Here is a 22357-nt window from a genome sequence, read left to right on the forward strand (position 1 = left end):
ATGTGGGAAACCACGCTGTTTTGTAGGCTTTTTCATTTTTACATTAGAGGGAAGATCATTCTAGGGACTTGGTGCTTTGACTGTTGTGAAATTCACAGCATTTTAATCACAGAAAGAAGGATTCCTGTCACTGCAATGTTTGTCCATGAGCATATGATGTGCTACCACCTTCAATTACGCTTCCAGTTGGAATATGATTCCCTAATCCTCTTTTACATAAAAAACCCTAAGCAGAACCTGCAACCGAGTTTAAAAAAAAGTCATAAAGTACTACAGCTTCTTAAAAATATAAGCTTCGTGGGCTTGTCACAGGCATTTACACTTAGTGTGGCATTTTTTTAGTTCCTTTTGCGGAAGAAAAAAAATCAAAAAAACAACCCTCGCCAAGGTCGCTCCAGCAGCCGAGGTGGAACTTGAGAATTGTGGGAAATTAGGCACCGTTGCAGGTGACAGCTGCTTGCTGCGAATGTGTCCACCTTTGGCTCATCAGAGGTGATGCGTAGGCAAAGGAGGTGTCAGGTGCTAATTCACAGCCTCCCATGGGTGTGAGCGGGAGGCAAGAGAGACAAGCGGAACGGCACGACTCGTGTGAGGGTTAGAAAGTTGTAGATTCTCAGTACGACGCCGGAGAATGTCCGTCTGCTCTTTTATCTGCTTTCTCTGCATTCGGGATGGAAGCTCTTGTACCTGCTGGAACTGCGTGATCATTAAATGTGGTTTTTCAGAATCCAGGCTTCCTCCTCGATTGCCTTTTACATGCTGCGCACAAATGCAACTGTTGCGAAGGAAGTGCTTTGGGAAACAGACGGAGCTACTCTCGGCACAGAGGGAGGCTGAGGGTTAGAGATAACAGTGTACATGTCTTCTTCACAGTATGGCGGGAGAAACAGAAGTTGCTCTAATACATCTACACAGAAACAGGGACAAACACAGAAGAAGACGGGGGAGTGTCAATCAGACAGGACCTACCGACAACTTGCCGTCATCCTCTGGCGCCCCAGGACTTGCCTTCTCATCCAACACAAAGAGAAGAGGAAGTATAAAAGGGGGGAAGAGGAAGAGAAAGAGAAAACAAGACACAGATGTGAAGCAAGCCTCACACAACCACACAGACAAGACGAAGAGACAGTAGAGAAAGACATTACGGCACAGTAACAGTGACGGTGACGACTGACTGTGATGCAAGTGGACAAGACTTGAGGGACAGATTCCTCCCCACTGCTGTGCCTGCCTACTGTGTCAGTCACAAGCTGAGCAGGATTAGAACGTGTCGACTTGAATTTCCTTGAAATACATTCAAATATGTCATTTCGATTTGAGTCATTTAAGTCAAGGATGTCAACTCGCATCAGAATTTAAGGTGCCTCTTGTTGCTGTGTGAAAGTATAGGGGAAGAGTTAAGGCGGCTTGCTATGGCAAAATGGTTGTTTAATACTGAGATTGTGATTATTAAATGCGGTTACTTGCATGTATTGAACTTTAAAAGCAATGTCTTAAAAAAATAAATGTTAAAAAAAAACAACAACAAAGATGGAGGTGGTGGAGTACACAGGGCTGCCCAATCAGCACTAAAGTAGATAAAAGATGGACATAGCAACCATGACGTCATCCGCAGGCCTGTTGTGAAGCCACAGGCTGACTGTTTTTGCTGTACGCGTCGTTGTGTTTTGTCAAACAAGGAGCAGATCTGACTGAAGAGCCAAATCGTAGGTTAGCGATTTGTGGAACGCGTGCGTCACCCTCCTTTATGACTATTTGGTTTTTTTACGATACTACAAAATTAGCAATCTAGGCTGTAAACTCATCAGGACCGTTTTTACTGTCGCCACAGTCAAATGAAATGAGGAACGTATAGACTTCTACACAACCAGACCTCTTTTGTACTCAAACATTAGAAAAAATGTCAATTTATGGCATTTCTGCATTGGCTTCTCACCCAGAAGCTATGCCCATCTTTTATATACATTCTGTGGTCCAGACGAGAGGTATTTTTGGTGCAGACAGACCTCTTATATACGGTGTGGCGGACCTAGACACACACACTCACTCACTCATGGCAAAAGAAAAAAAACCCCACAGGTTGCCTTACAAAAATCTTTTACTTTAGCCATTATTTACCAAAGGCTCTATTAGTTAGCTCAAACCTAACAGTGCGCGAGTTTGAAAAAGGGGTGTACTTGATTTATGGCAAAAAATAAAATGTAACACAGTAATAACTTTGCCTCAGTTATTTCGTCGCCATGATTGTTCAGAAATAAGACATCAAAATTAAAACTAAGACATATATTGCCTGCACATACTTAGACTATAGCCATAAAAAACTATTAAAATGTTGAGACATATGTGTTTACTTGTATAGGTAAAGGTAAAGATGAAGTTAAACCTGGTTATCTATTGCCTGTAGACTGGAAAACAGAGATGATGATGGTTTCCAAATAATGTACCAGTTTCAGAGTTTTCCAGTTGTTATGCAAGCTACCTTTAAAGTTCCTTGAGCCCTTTACTGAGGATTAGACGGAAATAGCAAGCTGTCCTGTAATTTAAAAGGACCTACTAGCATCTTATTAACATGTGGCATCTTTCTTTATACAATCTTTGTGGCAGCTGTTTTAATGTGAGAACTTGGGCAAACGAGCTGCTGCTGCTTCGTATTTATAACTTCTGAGACTCTTAAGAGAGTCTTACTGATCAGCTCATCTAACTCTCACCAAGTAAGCAAATAAGTGTGTTCTGCCAGTATTAATGTGAAAAACTTTGCCGGGAAGAAAGTGCCAGATCGTGCCAAAGAGACTCGAGCCTTTTTAACAATCGCTCGATTTTCCTGCCATCGTTCTCAGCAGGCCTTTTTGGCATGTACAGCAGAGTACTGTAACACAGTTTATTTTTGAAACAAAAGCCTTTCACCAACTGCCTGACAGAACTGTGCTCACTTCATCTCCAAAAATGTGTGCGAAATAACAGTCGCTTAAGGCCTCTGTTTCTAACTGCAAGAGAACAAACACAAAGCTTTTGTTCAGATCTTAGAACACCGAGGCTTTGTTTCGCTGCCTACACGGTTTCAAACAGCAGTGTGTAGAAAGAGGCGGCACTGGTGTGCATTGATAAGGTGCAAGATGTACAATGAAATTCAGACGCCGGTTCGGTTTGATCTTGTGAGTTTTTAAAAAAAAATGCGGGGTAAACGCACAAATTTCGAGACAGGGCCTGCAAACTTGTCAACACGCTGATTAATTTTCTAAATGACGCTGCATTGAATTAAACTTTTTTTAAAAATCTGTTAACTGTACACGAAGCAGGGGTGGGATGTTAACAGATTTCTTGTTTTTATGAAAAAAAAAAAATTGTGTCGCTTTGGTTTTTGATAATAATACAGAAACTTTTAAATTAATTAAATTGAACATTGAAAAAACGCTGGACTTGTTAGCATGCTCTATTTATAAGAAAAACCCCCACTGCAGTCCCTGTGAACGTCATTACCCACCACGTCCCACTGTATCCCGCTGTTTCTGTTTAACGATTCATAATTTACCATATATTAGTTTTGCTGCTGTGCGGCAACTGAACAATTGCAGAAACGATAGAGCTGAAATTAAACATTTCGCCCCAAAAATTAAGCAGAAGTTGAGCTAATCCTGAGATTTTCCACAAAGCTATTCGACTGTAACCCCCTCCGCCCCATCTTCAGGGTAATTCACTGCACCGTCTAGCATAATTATTCTATTTAACTCCCTCAAATTCAAGTTAGGAGGGTTAGGAGAGAGCAGGTGAATGTGCCAGATAGAGATTATGCCATGGGTCGCTCATTAAGCCAGCGTTAAATATTATGACTAATAATCACATAGGGAGATTAGTATGTTCTCTGGAGTTTTTGTGTTCCCTAATACCCCCGGCTCTGCTTTCCAGCTCTTACGTAATGTCACATCAGGATCATTCTTGGAAGCGGATCAGCAAAGGGAGATAAATGTCCCTCTGCCGCCGTATGCATGTAACACTGCTTTGTGCAGAATTATCGATGAAGGGCGTGACATCCTGCAAAAAATACCTCCACTTTTAACCGTGAAGAAGGGACTTTCAGAGGAATCTGAGCAGATGTTGCAGGCAGAGCTGGAACTCCTGAATTTCCAATATTAGTGGTGGATTATAGGTTTTCTCATATGCAATCAGAGAGCACAAAAGTGGTCTATTTCTGGAGGAATTTGATTTGCATTTCCTTTATGCTTTGACACCCAAGTCAAATTACACAGGAGAATAATAATAGCTTTTTATACAGTATCGAGTTTGCCAGCGATCGAGTTTGATTAAATCCATCACAGCTGTAGATGATTCTTTATATCTCTATCCTCATTATTACACTCTACATATATTACAAAGTGCGATAACAGTAGAGACATAAAATTTTTGAATTCTTAAGAGCCACTGTCCGTATCATCTCCACTTAATTTCCTCAGATATTATTGTATTCTAGTGGCTAAAATACAGTTATAGTCTTAGCAAAATTTCACATGAGAAACTAGGAGAGTTTTAAAAACTTCTTCCTTTAGCCATGGTTTAAGATACAAATGTTAAAGATTACCCGAGTCAAGATCTATGGAAAATAATAGCTGTCATATCTATAAATAGTTCGGTTAGAAATTGGAAAATCTCTGACTCTGTCTAACTTTTCCTTAAATATTTTTATTAAATAGTTTAGGAGGTAATCTGCCATAAAAACCCAAAGTATTAAAACTGAGGATTATCCACCGTCCAAACGCATGCATGTTAGGTAAACTGCTGATTCTAAATTGGTTGTAGGTGTGAATGTGAGTGTGAACGGCTGTCTGTCTGTCTGTGTTAGCCTTGTGACAGGTGTTCCCCGCCTCTCACCCTATGGCAGCTGGGATAGGCTCCAACCCCACCGTGACCCTGAACTGGAAAAACGGAAGAAAACAGATGGCTGGATTATCTATAGACTGTATGGGAGCATCACACATACACTGATACCTGCTAAATAGTGTGATGTATAAATCCTGTTAAATCCAGAACTGAATTTAAAATCCTTCTCCTCACACACACAGTCTTGAATAATCAGGCCCCATCTTATCTTAAAGTCCTCCTAGTACCATATCACTCTAGAGCACTTCACTCTCAGACTGCTCATTTACTTGTGGTTTCTTGGATATTTAAAAGTAGAATAGGAGGCAGCACTTTCAGCTCCCAGGCCTCTCTCTCATTCCTTTTTAACAAAGCATATCGTTAGGACTGGATCAGGTCACCCCGAATCCTCCCTTAGTTGCTCTGCAATAGGCCTGCAGTGTTTCTTCTCTACCTTTTTTCACTCACTATGTGTTTACACACCGCTCTGCATGGAATCGTTGGTTATTATTAATCCCTGGCTCCCTGTCTTTTGTCCTGTCTCCCTCCCCTCACCTCCAATCAGTCGTAGCAGTTGGCTGCCCCACCCTGATAGGTCTACTAGAGGTTTCTTCCTGTTAAAAAGGAGTTTATCCTTTCTAATATTGCCAAGTGCTTGCTCATGGCAGGTCATGTGATTGTTGGGGTTTCCTCTATATTATTGTAGGGTCTTCACTAGAAAGCGTGTTGAAGCAACATTTATTGTTTTTTGGAGCTATATAAATAAAATTGTATTAAATAAATTGGAACAATACTAGAATTTTACTCATGACCTGAGAATAGACTTAAATGCTCTGTTAGCACACTTGACTGAATAAGTCTTGTTGTGTGATCGATAACTGACATAAAAATCTTCCAAAAGGCATTAACACCACAAACATGGTGCGGTTTAAGGACTCGGCCCAAACAGGCCTTTCACATTTTGATTGCTGTCACAAGCTAAAAGTGATACTACAGTAAATCTTAGTTTAGCAGTCAAAGCAGAGACGGACATACTAAAAATAAAGCATATGTAAGTCTGTCTAGACCGCCCAGCTTGCTGAGTGAACTTAAAAAGTGAAATCTTGCACAGCTCCGGGCGATTGCCTGCAAGTACTTAGAAGGCAGCCTGTCTGTCAGAGCATGACAGAACACCCTTTGAGATTTGTCCATCTAGACTCATCGTGTTAGAGCTAAACTGTTGAGCAGCACGACTGAGCAGCATCTCCCTCCCTCCCTCCTTTTCTCTCTCTCTCCCCCATTTTGCTGGGAGACGATAATGATGATCTTCAAGGAATGGAGAGAAAAGATGCACAACAAGTCAAGAAGCCATCCACTTGCTAATTAGTAACCCCTTCATTTTTCTAACAAGCAGAACTAATTACAGGAGCTGCCACGACACTGATTTCCCACAAGGCAATGCTCACCAGGACTAAGCCAAAATTGCCTCCTCTTATCCCCCCTCCCCCCCACCCCCTTCTCATGAACCAATCAGACTGAGACTTTTGGGAGACAAACAGAGTAACAAAAAAAACAAAAGAAAAAAACGCTGTGTCATTACAGCAAGCGAATGTAATCACCCAAAGCTAGGTTTGATCAGACACAAGTACTTTTTGTCATTCTCCTGATATTATATATGCTTGTTCTAAAGCCACTTTTTTGTGTAACAATATTGGAATAATAATGGTCCAAAACATGACTTATTCACGAGATTAAACACTGTGAGAGTCCGATGTAATGTTTTTAACTGAATAAATGCGAGAGGTGGACCTCCTGCAAGACTGATCAAGTCTGCGGTTTGTCGTTCCCATCAGATCAGAGCAGGTTTTGATCTGCAGATGGAGAAGAAAACTGATGCAGGTTCTTTGTTTTTAAGACTGACGCACTCTGTTCCAGATTTTTTTTTTTTTTTTTTTTTTTTAAGTTGCACTTCCTGGATGAGTCGCAGCCACTTTTGAATAAAGTTGAATCCTTTTTCAGTCAGTCTCGGGTGTCGAAAGACTTTATTTTCCAGAGAGCTGTGGTTCACAACAGGGACAACCAGGAAAAAACTTGGATACATGTCCAAATTTAGTTGTTCTCGAGTGGCTAAACAACCGTGTTGAGCGGCTTGAGAGCACATCACTAAAAACACATTGAGTGCAGCCTGCAATGCTAGTTCAGGCAGGCAACCTAAGCTATACAGATAACATGCCTTGCTCTGCTGTTGTCATACACAAAAAACAAGCTTCCAACTTTGGGAAGGAGCAAGTAGCAGTAGAAAAAACCTTAAACATTACAAAGATTTTAGTTGAATGAGTAAATAAACATGCTTGCTCTGTATTGTGGGTTAGTTTTGACAGTTAACAAATCTAATCTGCATGGTATATTGAAGCTTTGCAGACAGATGATCGCTAACCACCGGACATCAACTTGTCTGCCATCTTGGATGTTTAATAATCATGGTGACAATGTAAGCCCCACAGTCTCACGGGCCTTGAGTCTAGCCTACAACCATCTGGCAACCATTGCTCTTAAGGGAAACATTTTTTAAAAAGAGAAGAGACCCCAGGTGCTTGTCGTTTGCATGCATATTTTGACTGCCTTTCACTACTACTTAACTAGCAGTTAGCAAGTGTTTGCAGACAAGTTGGCATCCTCCATGCAAACTGGAGACAAGCACAGTAATCTGCTAGTGACCTAAATAACCATAAGGAGGTTTTTTGTGGAGTAGTTTCACTTAGCAACAACAAACAACCTAAAGGAACCACCGCCCAACCAGTCAGGGAATTCACATTTTCTTTTCTTGTGACCAGAGGTTGTATCGCTGCTCAAGCAGTGAGACCTTTACACTGTGGGACAGGCTGTGTGAACAGCAGGTTTCTGTGCTGATGTAAATGACACCTCTCACATGTTTTTAATTTAATACAGCACATAATCATCTGTTTTTTCTGATGAATCTTGTATTATTCCTTTAAAAATTCCTCTTTAGAAGGTCAAAAACCAACAAAGAGTCCATAACTGAGCTCTTTCCAATTTCCTGAGCACATCTGTGGCATTTCATGCCAAGTCCATCTATTCCTGCTCTTCAAAAGTCACTCACAAATACGGTCCTTTTTTTAAACTGTCTCATTTCCTCAAACAGTTGGGCAGTGTCATTTTTAGCAAACATTATTCAAACAGACATAAAGATGGATTTGTTGCAGACTATTTTAAGACGTGGATTACTGCACATTTGGCACTCTGACTTAAACTGACAGAGTTTGTGGGTTGACTTAAAATAAACTACAGCGACGCTGTTTATGCCGAGCATGCCAAGTAATGCATTGCTGGGACTTATTGATGCTTTTTAATGGTTGCTATAATGCACAGAGGAAGGCACACATTTCTTTTTAGCAGTACAAATATGTGGTGCAGGCACCTCACAGCAAGAAGGTCCCGGGTTAGAAGCCCGGCCGGAGGGAGTCTTTCCGTGTAGAATTTGCATGTTCTCCCTGTGCCTGCGTGGGCTTTCTCAGAGTACTCCAGCTTCCTCCCACAGTCCAGAGGTTAAGTGCCAATTCTAAATGGGCTGTAGGTGTGAACGGTTCTCTGTATCTCTCTGTGTTAGCCCTGCAAAAGACTGGTGTACCCTATCCATGGAATTTCTTTAGTTGGTTTTAGTCTTATGGGACACTTGGAAATTAATAACAGATTTCATCATTAGCTGAGGTGTGCTTAATTTTGCATTCGCATTGCAGTCATCGTTGTCAGGATTTCACGTCATCTTTTTCCATTAAGGCTCCAACTTTTATTTGATTGCACCTCATCCAAACAATCTTGACTATTGATCTGTTTTGTTCAATTGTCAGCAGACAGTTACCTCCCATCTGAAGCAAAGTGCACGCACACACACACAAACACACACAGACGAGGCTTTGTAGAGGAGGTGGAGGCAGAAGTATGCGGAGGAAGCTTCCTCCAGGTCAGTCCATTTTGCCAGCTGACATTTAGTGCAGACAGGGTAATATGCTGATAAGAGCCCCTTCAGGTCACCTTGGTAAGGCTTGAGTTAAAATGGACTTGGGTTGAAGGGCAGCCACATGCACCATCTGTCTGTGAGTGATGGACATACCAAGTGTCAAACCTCTTAAATGAGAACAGCGGAGGAGAACCTTTCAGAGGATTCACGGAGCCCCAGAGCATTTTCTAATTAGCTCATTAGAGACTGTCTGATTGCAATCACTTCAATTTTAAGAGTTTACTCTCTTAGATTTAGTTTTAAACTGTCTCTGCGGTTATCTGTGCGATGTCAGGTCTGTGCGCAGCTGTGAAATCTATACAGGAGCGCTGTGTGTGGCGCAGACATCATCAGTCTGGATTTCACAAATTACGGGTATTACATGAACCACAACTCAGAGCTGATGTAATGTTCAGCTGCTGCAGCTTAGCGCTCCTGATGCTGAGGGTCAAAAATCCCCGTAAGGAAGGAGCCGAGTACGTAAGCCTCGCCAGTCTTCGGCCACCTCCCGCCAAATGTGCCATTTCCTTCTCGCTTGGGGTGTGTGTGTCAGTCATTTCATACACCCCTGAGGTAGGCATCTGGATGCCCTTCACATGATGCTTTTACAGTGCAGTTACATTATTTAATCGACCCCACTTTAAAAATAGCCCTTGATCAATAAAGGCTTTGAATTTCTTGCAAGCTTCAACGGTTCACCTTCAGGTTCTCCCTTGGAAAAAAAAACAAAAACACACACACACACACACACACACACACACGCACTCTCATATGACATTTTCAAGAACTGTTTTACCTCTATCAGAATCCTGCAGTACTAAATGTGGAAATCCCTCGACTTTTATGACCTTGAGTCACCACAGCAAGGTTCAGAAAGAACCCCATCATTGTGTGATGGTGAGTTTTGGAGCACAAACCCTACAGTATGAACTCAGAATAGTTATATCATATGTGATGATCCGATACCTGCTAGCCCCCAGAGCTAAAATTACCCCAAGGTCCACAAACAAATGCTCAGAGAAGTGGCCTCCAATAAAGACAGCTTTAAGGCTGGAGCCAGAGCTGTTCAGACTGTCTAGGTCACATCAGAATACAAACTCATTAAGCTTTAAAGACAAACAGCCTCATGTTACACTCCTCTGTGTTGGCCATTAAATAAAGCAGCATCCAACAATCAGACATTTTGTGTCTCTGCCAATTCTCCACCGCTGAATCAAAGGTCCCATGTTCTGAAAATTCATTTTAGCATTTTTATTTTAAGCTCGGAGATTTAAAAGGAAGAGAAAATATAAGGTTGTCTAAAACCTCTATTGCTCTAGCGCCCCCCACCAATTACACATCGAAAGGGGAAACTTTACATTATTTTCCACCGCCCACTACGTCAGAAAACGTTTGCCAGAGCTGCTTCTCCTTTAAAGTCCATCTGTAAAAGGTCTCAGCTACAACATGTCCTGTTGTTAGCTGCAAGAGCAGACACAACACTATTCAGTTGTCCCTTTTAACCCATTTTTTTGATGGCAACATCCCAACAACTAAAGGAAAGCCTCCTCCCCTTTATGCCACTGCAATCCAACAACGAACCAAAGACTAAATAGTGAATGAAACGCAGCACTTTAACACCTCATGAAACTTCTTGTAGTCTTAAATCGCAGTTGTAGGCAATTTCCATAGCCAACGCTCTTCGAAAAATTATGGTTTGTTTTTAAATGCAATTCCACCTGACAAAATCACGATAAATCTGAGCTAAAGCCAACAGCTGTGCTGTCATTTCATGTACATTTACTCATAAAGTTAGCTAAAAGCAACAATTTATCTTTGCTCAAGCACTTTTTCACATCCAAACAGCAGCTATACTGGTTCATCTGCTCAGCTGGATTTAACTCTACAGACACTGAAAAAGCCAGTCTGGATCAAAGCTAATAGAAAAAACCCCAGGAGCATAAAAGCTTGGTGGAATAAAAAGTCTCTGGTGGCACTTTGAAATTTGAAAGACACCTTTTGGGGCCGTGTGAGCTTTATATAAACTTGTTCAAAAGAGGTAAAATATTGAAACTTTAAAGGAACCTATTCAAAAAGCCATCTGTGAGGGAAAACACTGTAATGTTATGGTATTTCTTTCAAAAATGAATAAAAGGAGATGTTTTTACTCACTTAAACCCTTAAAGCATGTGAGTCTGGTAATCTCACCCTTTAAGCAGATCGGACTTGGGTTGCTCTTGATGGTAAAGCTAACACCAGTGGACTTTAACAAGAACGCGAAGCAAAAGGGATTTTGGAGTCTAAAATAATAAAAGACAAAGTCCATCACTCCAGTCACTAATATTCGAGTATGCAGAAGAGACGGTGCTGTCCATGGTGCTGCACAAAGCACAGAGGCATAACGCATAACGAGTCTTTAAATTGACTTGCGGAGATTCAAAACCTGAGATCTCCGGCTTTACCGCATGAGTGAAGTCAGAGTGATGAACGAGACAAATGAAAGTGACAGGTGCAGTGGCAACTGGCTACAGCGAGCACTGCATTGTTTACAGATTTCTCGCATACTCACCAATGTTCTAATAAATGTGAATTTTCAGTGCTCCAGACAAACTCTCCACCTGCTCCTCATTATCAAAATGGCCAGATTAGTTTTCTGTGAGTCAGCTAATGGATTAATCAACTAATTTTATGCGCTATATGGGAACAAACAGAGTCTCATGAAACTGGCTGCGTCGGAGTGTAGGGAGAAAATTGCAGTTTAATTACATAAGTGGTCTCTTTAGGTTAAAGCTGAATTGATGTACGCATCACAGGATGAGATAAGGTAATCCTAAAGGAGATTTATGTGCATAAATTAACTTGGAAGTTTTTGGTATCAAGGGCCATGTGCGCATTTCTTTTTGCTTTGTGAAGATCCTGGAAACGTCCCAAATCATAACAGCTCCACGGATGGTAAAAATGATAAGCTTCAATGTTTTGTTTTGGGGTTTTTTAATTGCTCTAAGCACACCAGTTTATGCATTTGAATACTGCACAGACAAAATACTGTGAGACGAGGTCACCTTCAAATCATTACCGGCACTGGGGAGGCAGCAAAGAGCCACTGTCCACTCTGATAAGAAAGAAGGGGGAACCCACAATTGACTATTCAGAGCGACATAAAAAAGGAGTCATAGGAACCTGTGGTGTTAATAAAAACTTCAGCTAGTACAATTATAATCACTGAATGCAACTAAATTGAATGTGAACAAAAGCCGAGCTCTAGCAGGGAAGTACGACACAGCCAAGACAGCTTGCAGAGTAATTGCACACAATGGAAGAAGAAACTAAATAGCCCTCCAGTCAAGCCTGTAAAAGTTGACACTGTATGTTTTGATCACTCCATTACTGTCTTTTGAAACTTTTTTTTCTTCCCACCTCTATTGACTTGTCTAACAGCCCAACAACAAGGTAAAACCTCCAAAACAGGAAAACTAATTACTGGCTCGACAGTAGCGCTCAGCCCTTCCTCCCTCCTCAGACAATGAGCCACAGCTGGAACGGATGATAAAACTTGGACTCCTCATCGTCATGGTGAGATCAAAGTTGCAGGCTTTCTATTTTTAAATTATTGGACTCTGGCTCTGTTGTTGCTTGCTGCGCACTTGTCTCTCTCTCTCTCTGCATCTATTTCTATACTGTATGTGCTCACAAAGGTGTGTCCATATTACTGTAAAATGGCACGAACGGATGTAAAAACACAGAAAACTAACCTTTCTTTAAAAAAAATAAAAGATATGAAAAGATTGATGAGTCATCATGCTAAACAATGCTCAGGTATTAGTTGTAGGGTTTTTCTACTACTAACCATTATGTGAGCATCTCTAACCTTGGGCCTGAAATGAACACACAGAAAGATTATTGACTCCGTCAGCGCCTCTTTTTCATTTTGCTCAAAAGCAAGGTCCTTTCTACAACTTTGCTTTTAAAGGATATAACCATAAATCTCACTACTTTCAAAGAAGTACACCACCGTGCAGCTGAAGGACAGAGACGAGAGGCCCAATCCTCTAGAATCTTGCTGCACACGGGCAAGTGGGGTTAATGTTTCCTGCGTTTTTGCACAAAACACGCTCTAATTAAAATGCGCATTTCAAGAGGATTTCCCAGAAATTAGCCTGGCAACTCACTTTTATTATCCGTTCGAGCCTAAAATAGCAATATGAAACAGATGTATTTTATAATTTATGCTCAGCAGTGTCCATCTGGACTTTGCTAAAAATGAGTGTGCTGCCCGTCATGACGGTAGATAATCCCACGGATGCGTAATACGAGGCAAAGATGATGAGAGTTCTCGCAGTGCGGTGTGGTATTTCAGTGCATGGGAAGAAAAGCAGCACAGCAAGCAGCCATGCAACAACTGGTTTTCATGTGTGAATATAAAGAAGGCGCAGAGCGTCATCAGCATGTGCAGCACTGGTGCCCAAATGTCCAAATCCACGGGGAGGAAAGCAGTCTGCTCTCTGCACAGAACATGCTTTGTAACCGATCTTTTGAAGCACGTCCTGATGGAAGATCTCGCCTCAGTGACGCTATTTATAGCTTGGTAATGCATCAGAGGTCGCACCTTCCATCTCAGCAGTAGCAACAACTGCATCGATACACACCGGCTCATCTGACACTGATGATAGCAGGAATCTAATAGTACGGTCGAATGCAGATTCTGACTTTGACTCCAGTCTGCAGGGTCTGGTCAAGTATCTCAATTCTGCTGTGACACTTTTTATTGTGCTTGATTGTTGACAGCTTTCTGTTACTTATCTCTCATTTCACGATCTCTGCTGTTGTGTTTAGTGGAATAGCATGATGCAGTACACTGTACAACGATATTAACCATTTAATTTCTTTAACGTGACTTCACCACACACATCCAGAAATGCCACGTCTTTCATAAAACCATCATGCACAAAGTGTCGGGTAATCGAATCTGCCTGAGCCAATATTTTCAAAAGCAGCCTTTCAGTCCATCAGCTGAAACAATGTGAGAGGTCACAGGATAATGTGATAGCAATAGGCCTGGGTTAGCCAGGCAAGGTGATCCAGACGAGGCAGTCAGGATGATGGCCTCCAGATGACAAAAGACCCTTTTTGGACCGTGTTCAGCCAGATTAGGTTTTTTAAATAGTTACATCAATTACAAGTGCTACAGATTGGATTTGGGAGGGGGGGGGGGGACACTTTTTTATATTAACTGTGGAGTGTGGTTAGGATGCCAGCATTGATTGGCTTGGCTTACTGGGCTGTTTTTTCACACAGAGAAAGAAAAAGAAAAGGGTTGGACAAATGATTGCTGTGGTGGGACACCATCAGCATGCCAATCCAACTCTACTACACATGTATCTGCTGTTTTTGCAGTAAAAAATAGCCAAAGCTGAGAGCAGCACTCATCTATCTTGCAGTGGCATGACGATCCAAGCTTGTGAGGCTAAAGACAGACCCATTATTTCTATTGCGACCTCGAACTGTGTCTGTACAGTCTGCCCATTAAGGATTTACTGGATGTGTGGGTGAGAAGCATTTAGATGGGGTGGAAAATTAATCAAGCACTGGGTGGCCTCCTTTGGCCCCAGTGCACATACTAAGTGACCCAGCATTTTGCAATCAAACTGTGCACAGGCTTGAGTTGACTCTGTCACATAAAGTCACTTAATTCAGGACCACATTAAGTAGATTCACTATAAGAAAACAGATGAAAGTTAACAGCAGTGTTACAGTAAAGTGGCCCATCTTTGACCCACAAGTCATCATAGCTAAGGGCGCAGATATGCGCAATGCTGAAGTCACCTTTCATCACCATCCTGAGAGGTTTAGCTTAAGGCATACAGCACATGTCAAAACAACAGTGGCACGCAACATATACTGAAAGCAAACACATATTCTGCAATACTTTGAGAGAGAGAGGACTGACCATATGAAATCAGTATTTCAAAATAATTTCTATAAATTTAAAGGATGTCACGAGTCAAACTCCATTTGGAACTGGTTAGAGAATACACATTTTTCCCTGAAAAACCAGTCTCTGACAGATGGCCGCTGCCTGGTCTCTGGGCTTGTATGACTGGACTGTAAGGCAAAAACAAAATTTATACAACTCTCATGAGCTTTATTTCTAGAGACCACCTTTATTTTTCCAACACAACCTGAACTCTAAGGAAAGCTTACTCATAATTTTTTTTAAGAACAAGGAATAAGGAATTGTTCTCTTTCTTAAAGGACATTTTAAAGCTATTTTTTGGGTGTTGGCTGCCTTTTAATCTTTTCTCTGTCAAGATGATCCAACACTGCTTCAATAAGGCTGAGGTCCGGGCTATGGGGAGGCCAATCCATGACTTACACTTTCCACTTTGTGTTTTTCCAATCCAGGTATGCTTCTACTGCAGTGGCAGTGTGTTTAGGATCGATGCTATGCTGAAAAATTAAGATATTTCTAATCAGATGCTTTCCAGTTGATATTGCATAATGGGTCAAAATCTGATGCTACTTTTCAACTGGGATAACAGCCCCAACAAATTTGTCAGGTCCTTGCTGGATATTTTTCCTTTTTCCTAAGCACATGAATTTCCACTATTGTTAATCTGCTGTACATATCTTTTTAGTCCTGCCACGTATGCTGCCATAATTCATAGGTCAGTGTTAGTCTTAATGTTCTCTTCAAAAACACAAAAAACATTCTTCTGAAAACTGCCAGGTAGAAGGACTGGACTGAAAAGGAGCCAAAGTCTGAATAAAGACTTTGAAAGACACCTCAGAAAGCCTGAAGAGATACTGGTTAAGATTCATAAGAATAAAACTCATTAACAGCAGGTAAGTTAATATGGCCTTAAGGTAGCAACCCAACTCTGTGAGCAAGTGTCCTTATTGTGAGATTAAGCAACAGCTAAGTACTCACTAGGTAAAACAGAAGTATAAGCTACCATCAGGAAATGAAAAGGTAAATGCTTCCTTCCGATATCTGCTTGTTTCAAAGTTGTGGACATGTGGTCTTACAATGTGTGTTACTAAGCTTTTACATCAGTTATTCCAATAAATTGGTTAAGCATTGCCTTTTATAACACCAGATGTATATGAAAGGGATCGCTAAAATAAACTGAGCTTCCTTAGCATTAGCACCCATTAGCTTTCCAGGCTACTTTGAAAACTTATATATATGGCTGTTATAAGAGCCCCGTATAAAATGTCCGACAGCGAAGTTAGCAACACGCAGTACTGTAAGCTCAGCGGTAAATTTAGCTGGTGCCGTCTCTTGTGTAATGATGGAGAGAAAGCCAAAGCTAAAATTACAGCTATGTTAGCAATATAAAACTTAAAGGATGAGAATGCTATGTCAAACAAAGATTCATATTTTGGGTGTGAATGCATCCATTCACTTGTGCTAGCAGAGTTCATTTTCCACCTCCAAGTAATTCATTAATTGCCTGGTAAATAAGATTGAACTAAACTTCAAGTGCAGCCAAGATTAGCCTGCTGGAAGGAGTACGAAACCCTTCATATGTTTTCACTCCCCAAACAACGTGAAGCCTTGAACTTGTTAAAATTCAAAGCTGCTGCTCTCCTATTTTACTGCATGTCCAGGTCGGCGTAAGTGCAGACCATTCATAGTTGTGCAAATTGGATTAAGAGATTATAGAAAATTGCACAAACTGATGATAAAACAACTGCACGAATATAACTTTCAGTAGCCTGTGCGTGGCTGTGACAGTTCTCTTATTGTCATACTGAAAATGTTAAATCTAGGCCCACAGGATTTTTAAAAAAAGAAAGAAAAAAGAAGAAGAAAGGACAAAAAAAAGTTTGACACCTCTGATTTGTCCAGTGATCGAAAAGCAAACAAAGCTCTGACCGGTTAACTTTGTGCCTGGAAGCTAAAGCATTACTTTCTGTGAAAATATGAGAAACAAAGTCATCTATTTTTATGTTACTGGGAGCAGAATAAACAAGACACACAAAAGAAACCCTTTGTGACAGAAAAAAACGAGAAAAGAACGTGGTACAAGCAGTTATGTAATGTGATGAAAGGAAGCAGTCACAGACAGTACAAAACTCACGGATGACTTCTAAATGCAGAACACCAAGCTGGGGGTTCACGTCAAACTCAGGATCTAATATTTCATGGCACTTACGGCATACATGCAGGATTAAATGGCTAGCTGCCAATTATCTTACCAAGCAACCCTCACATATCACAGCACAACATTTCTCTCCTGTTTAACAGTAACATCCCAATCTCTTAAAGCACCAAATAATCTCAGGAACCCCCCCCCCCCCCCCCTTTGTTAAGCCATGTGTTTTACTCAAGGACATGGGACATAACTATACAGCCCAGCGTCCCTTCCATTGCAAGACTGCACCGCTGTATGAAGGATCAGGAACACCTTTGAACACATCCACAACAATGAACAGATTTAGGGGCTACTCAGTTCATCACAAAAAAAGCACAAAATAAGACTCAGTTTTATTTTGCCTAACATTTTTATGACTCATCGTACCTTCCATCGCTCACGTATGAACTTGAGCATACACACATACGCACACACGCCTGCTCGTATCAATTAATTCTCAAAATAACACTCGTGCCTTGAAATACACACGTCCCGAAAGTGTCAAAGCTTGATTAAACAAGGGTGTTTAGATGATTATGTTCTAATAATATTTGTGCCTTTGCAGTTCTATTAACCCTGTCGACCCAGACTGCAAAACAAAAAGAGGTCAACAGACAGCCTATATAAGTAATTATTTAATAATAATAATTTTGCCATTTTTCACACATTTTCCTTCCTTCATAAGGGCGGATGCTGAGACTTGCATCCGTGGTATCGCTGTCCTCAATATAAGAGAGAGGAAAAAGCTCAGTTTGTTGTAAGGAATGCTGAGATGATGAAGGGTTTTAATCGAATCATCTGTCTTGCTCCCATTTTTTTCTCCCCTCTGTTAGAAGTTGTTTTAACAACAGACACAACACACGCGCAAGCTTCTCTGAGCCAAAGTTCCCAGAATCCATTGCAGTTCAAGGTTGACTGACTCTTTTTCTGGCACTTGGCAAGTGCACTTTTTTCTTGTGCATTATGTGAAAACAATACAGATTAAACAGCACACAGGTGCAAAAGGTAACTGCTTACATGAAGTAGGTAAATTTAAACAAAAAAGAAAAGGACAGATCAGTTTATTTAAGCATTTAAGTTTTTGAACAGCAGACAGGTGCTACCGACTTCAAGAGTTTTTCCCTCAGCATTGTGTAACCTGCTGTTTAAATATCACTTATGTACTTAGAATAAATCCCGATTTAGTGAAAGCTTTACAATGCATCCTTCTCCAAATTTCATTTCCATCTCATGTCACAAAGAAATCTAAATTCATCCGGATAATCTCTACACAAGTATCAAATTGCAGTGCAGTGTCTTTTGCCCTCAAGTGTCATTGGTGGGGGGGTGGGTGAAAGTGAAATGAAGCAACACAGCGATTTCGACTGTTTTTATCCGGGAAGTATTTGATGTTTAAGCCTTCAAGCGAGGAAGGAAAAGAAAAAAAAAGAATTCCACTTAAGAGTAAATGTGAAGACACTCGCACAGGGCTGCCGTACCAATCCTGAAGCCATTTACTTTGCGTGGTTTACCTCATCAAGCTGGGTGCGTTTGTGCGCTTCACGTGACAGTTTGGTTTTTTATGTGAGAAATCTTTAACTGCAGGAGAAAAAAAAAGAAAGAAAATCGCTCCTGAGATTTTCCAAAGCATTTGGTTGTCAGACTGGGACACAATTTGTAGAGCTTAACCCAGAATTACACATTTGATTCTGTTTTATTAATCCCACAGTGGAATACAGTATGCCAGCCCTGCACAGCAGCGACGAGTGAATCATACTGATGTACAATCAGTTTAGCAGTTGAAAGTGCTCCATCCTCAACGCCCACAGAGTTTTGATTATTTTTGAAATAATGAGCGTGTGCAATGGAAGACAGTAAAGCATATGTTTGGCATCAGCAGTCACATGCTGGAAGATCTAAGAGATAAGTGAGGAGACAATGGTTCTTTTTGAGAGAAAGGCGTTAGATACATATCATTTTAAAGCATGTCTCCACAGACAATTTAGGTTTGGGTTATCAAAGCAAGTCTGACTTTATTAGAGTAACATCTAAAGCTGCGTGGAATGACTGAAAGGGATGAATGTGCCCATACCAGAGGAGACATCCGAGGTCATTTCTAGCAGCCAAAAATACTAAAACTAACGTCTGCACACCTACTGTAACTTCTTTATTGTTTGAAACTATAATTTCAACTCACCTTGGGTTGTACCTCTACTTCTACCACTTGGTTCTTGTTCATGCAATCTTTGACAAATCCTTCGACATTGCTGTTGAACTTCATGAAGATCACATAGGCGGCGTAGCCCGTGAGCAGCGTGATACTTTCCCACATGGAGATGACGTTATCCAGGAAGAAGATGATGAGCAAGATCAGATCCAGGATATAGAAGGATACGTCACGGAAGAGCGGCCACCACGTCAAGTTGAGGATCTCCTTGGAGAAGATGGCGCACATCCCAATGACAAAGAGGATGTTGAAGACGGCCGAGCCCACGATGGTCCCGATGCCCACATTGCTGTGCGAGATGAAAACGCCGATGACGGAGGTGAAGAGTTCTGGAGCTGATCCTCCCGCCGCCATGAAGGTGGCGCCCGCAACATCATCGGAAATGGTCAGCTTTTCTGTGATGACTGTCAGCGCCGGGACAAAGAACTCGTCGCACACGATGGCTAATGCGATGAACATGTAGATCATGCCAAACATATGGAGGACCACTGCTCCTTGGCGCCTCTGGGAGAGGGTAAAAATGTCTGGTGGGTACTCCCCCTGGCTGTCGTTGCTATCTGCTGTAGATTTCATGGCTATTGGCATGTCAGCTGACACGTTGGGGTCTCTCTGGTGTTGGGTAAAAAGTAGGGTCCTGTGCGGGGCCGACTGATGGAGACTCTCCTGGGGGAGCACTGGCTCGCTGACACCTCCTGAGTTCCAGGTAAAGGCACTGTAAGAGACAGCACTTAAGGCCACCAGACTGAAGGCCAACCCCAAGATTCGTGTGGGCCTGAACTTTTTCCTCAGACACCCACGGCCCAGCTGCTTACAGCCAGGACCCAATATGGGTCTTGGCTCTGGAGAATCCATGCAGGGTTGATCTGAACCCATGTCTATGCAGCTTTTGGTGTCCTCTCTCTCAATAGGTGCGCAGAAGAGGGGAGAGTGGTGGAGCAAGTTTCACCGGAGACAACGCATCATGTCGTGTTTGGTTTCAAACGAACTGAATTGACAGTAGTGGTTTCCCAGGGTCTGGTTTGCCAAATGATGTCGTCATATTCGCCTCTGATGGACAAAACAAGGAAGAAAAAAAAAAAGAATACCGAGTGAGGGAAATTGAAGAGGTGATTTTGATATTTTACACAAGGTTTATTTGGTTGGTTATTAGTGGTCCTAAAAATCTAAGATAAATTAATAATTTGTAATCATTCTATCATAGTCAAACTAAACACGCTAACATTAAACAACCAGTAAATCAGTGTCACTGTGGAAGACTCCACTATAAACCCACTCCCCAAAAAACATCAGGCTATAAGGAGACATTTAGCAAACTAGATCCAAGAATTAGAGCCATGCACGTGCGGCTTACTCTGCTTAAACCATTTTTAATACATACACGGACACTGTTTTGAACTGTTTCCATCTGAGAGGATGGATGCAAGCAGTTAAACAAAGACGCATATTAAGGAAAAATACATGCAGAATTCACATGATCTGAAGTCTGAACATTTGCACGCAAATCCACCATGACTTTGTCATTTTTGGCCTCATAGCGGAACACCATAAGCCCCCCTACTATCGAGTGTATTTCTGAATCAACAGCACTTCACGTTTCCAAGTAAACCAATTCAAACCACAAGATATGCGAGCAGAGAGAAAACTTATCTCACTGACAGATGATTGCAGCTGATCCTGATCGAACCCTTTCAATTCTGATTTTATCCAGCTGTTCAACAAAAATCATAATGAGTTTTTCAATGTATTTATCTATTACCTGGGACAATATCAACGCAAAAGGCCGACGGTTTACGGACACCACAGGGCTGCAGTCCAAGATTGTAAACATGTAGCCTCCGACGACGCTGCGCAAGTGGAAGCACATCAAAACACGCACGCCGTGTCCTATTTGACTTTTCACTGATGCTGCACGGATGGTCTGACATACCAGCTCCACTGACAACTCTTTCCCCCCGTCTGCCCTTCATTAATGCATTCGCCCTTTCAGGGGTATCACCACATCAGAAACAGCTCTAAGCATCACCCTCGCGAACATTAAGTTCCCTGCCGCGGCGCATGACGCGTGGACAGGCTGCAGACCGCGTCCTTACCTTTGAAAGAGGCGAGAAAACAGCCGCACGGCACAGCAGCAGTAGCAGCAGGTTGAAATTAGGAAATCGTCTCCGGTGCCCTCTTGCTCTCATTGAGCAAAGTGTGACCGGTCTGAGCTCTCCAGCGACAGAGGAGGAGCTTTAGATTGAGGGGTGGGGTGAGTGTTGGGGGGGGGTGAAGAATGCGCTCACCTCTCTCCCTCAGAGCAGCAGCAGCAGCATCTCTGCCGTCTGGGATGAGAAAGAGAGAAAGAGAAAAAAATCTCCCAGTCGGAAAGACCTCTCTAAAGTGGCAGAATATTGTGCTGGGCTGGGCTGACCACGTGAACCTGGCGGTTTATTATTAAAGCCAGGTAAGCGGCAGACAGCGCATCCGTCCCTCCGCTGGTCACGCAGTGGGGGCGTTGGTGATGTTTCATTTTGAGGGAGGAGTTGCCGTGGTTACACAGCAAAGGCAGTATTTCCACTGATCCCCCTCCCCCGATGGCGGAACAGGTGGATATGCCTCAGCTTAGAAAATTTGTGTGCATGGCTGGGGTCACCTCAAGGTTACATACGCGTGATGGATCCATTTCTTAAAGATAACCCTGGAGCCAAGCGATGCAGCACCGCTCATTTTAAAGAGCATGCTCCAGATAGAATTCAGCCTCTTTTTTCTAACCCCCCCATTACACCTCTGCTCGGTTTTGGGAAGATTTGGTTTCTTGCCAAGTGTTTAATGAGATCATTCAGGTCCGCTGTCACATCTTTCTGTTCATCGTGGAAGAGGCTCTGCCCCAGCAGCTTAAGCTTGGCTTACCTCAGGATTTAGAAAACAAGAGTAAAACGCAGCTCTTCTGTTTTCTTTCTTTTGCTTGTATGTTTAAACTTTACCGCATGATTATTTACTGTACTGATTTGTAATAATGTGCATTTACTTCCTGGTAGAGCGTGATCAATACATCAGCCCCCAGATTAGCTACTTGATTAGCTATATTATCTTTTTTTGGTGGTGGTGGGGTTTTTGGTTTTTTTTTGGGGGGGGGGGGGGGGGGGGGGGGTTTGACACTGGATAGACGTTAGTGAAGAAACACCCTTCATGAGTTTTGATATTGCA

The 22357-nt window shown here is 41.9% G+C and overlaps 1 protein-coding gene across 6 annotated transcripts in view; it reads right to left on the bottom strand.

Moving 5' to 3' along the window:
• LOC134624919 (sodium/potassium/calcium exchanger 2-like) overlaps positions 1-21586 on the bottom strand; it is a 45930-nt gene extending 24344 nt beyond the window's left edge. Inside the window, exons 1-3 of one of the 6 annotated variants that reach the window (XM_063470109.1) lie at positions 21262-21586; positions 19142-20218; positions 970-1008 (exon numbers count right to left, since the gene is read on the bottom strand). In XM_063470109.1, coding sequence (XP_063326179.1) covers positions 970-1008; positions 19142-20044 — 942 coding nt within the window. In that variant the 5' untranslated portion in view covers positions 20045-20218; positions 21262-21586. Of the gene's footprint in view, positions 1-969; positions 1017-19140; positions 20219-21261 lie in introns of all 6 variants that reach the window. The other 5 variants (XM_063470108.1, XM_063470114.1, XM_063470112.1 and 2 more) reach the window with 5 other exon arrangements.
• Between the last annotated feature and the right edge of the window lie 771 nt (positions 21587-22357).

This window comes from Pelmatolapia mariae, linkage group LG3_W (genome assembly GCF_036321145.2).
Source record: "Pelmatolapia mariae isolate MD_Pm_ZW linkage group LG3_W, Pm_UMD_F_2, whole genome shotgun sequence".
NCBI classification, from domain to species: Eukaryota; Metazoa; Chordata; class Actinopteri; order Cichliformes; family Cichlidae; genus Pelmatolapia; species Pelmatolapia mariae.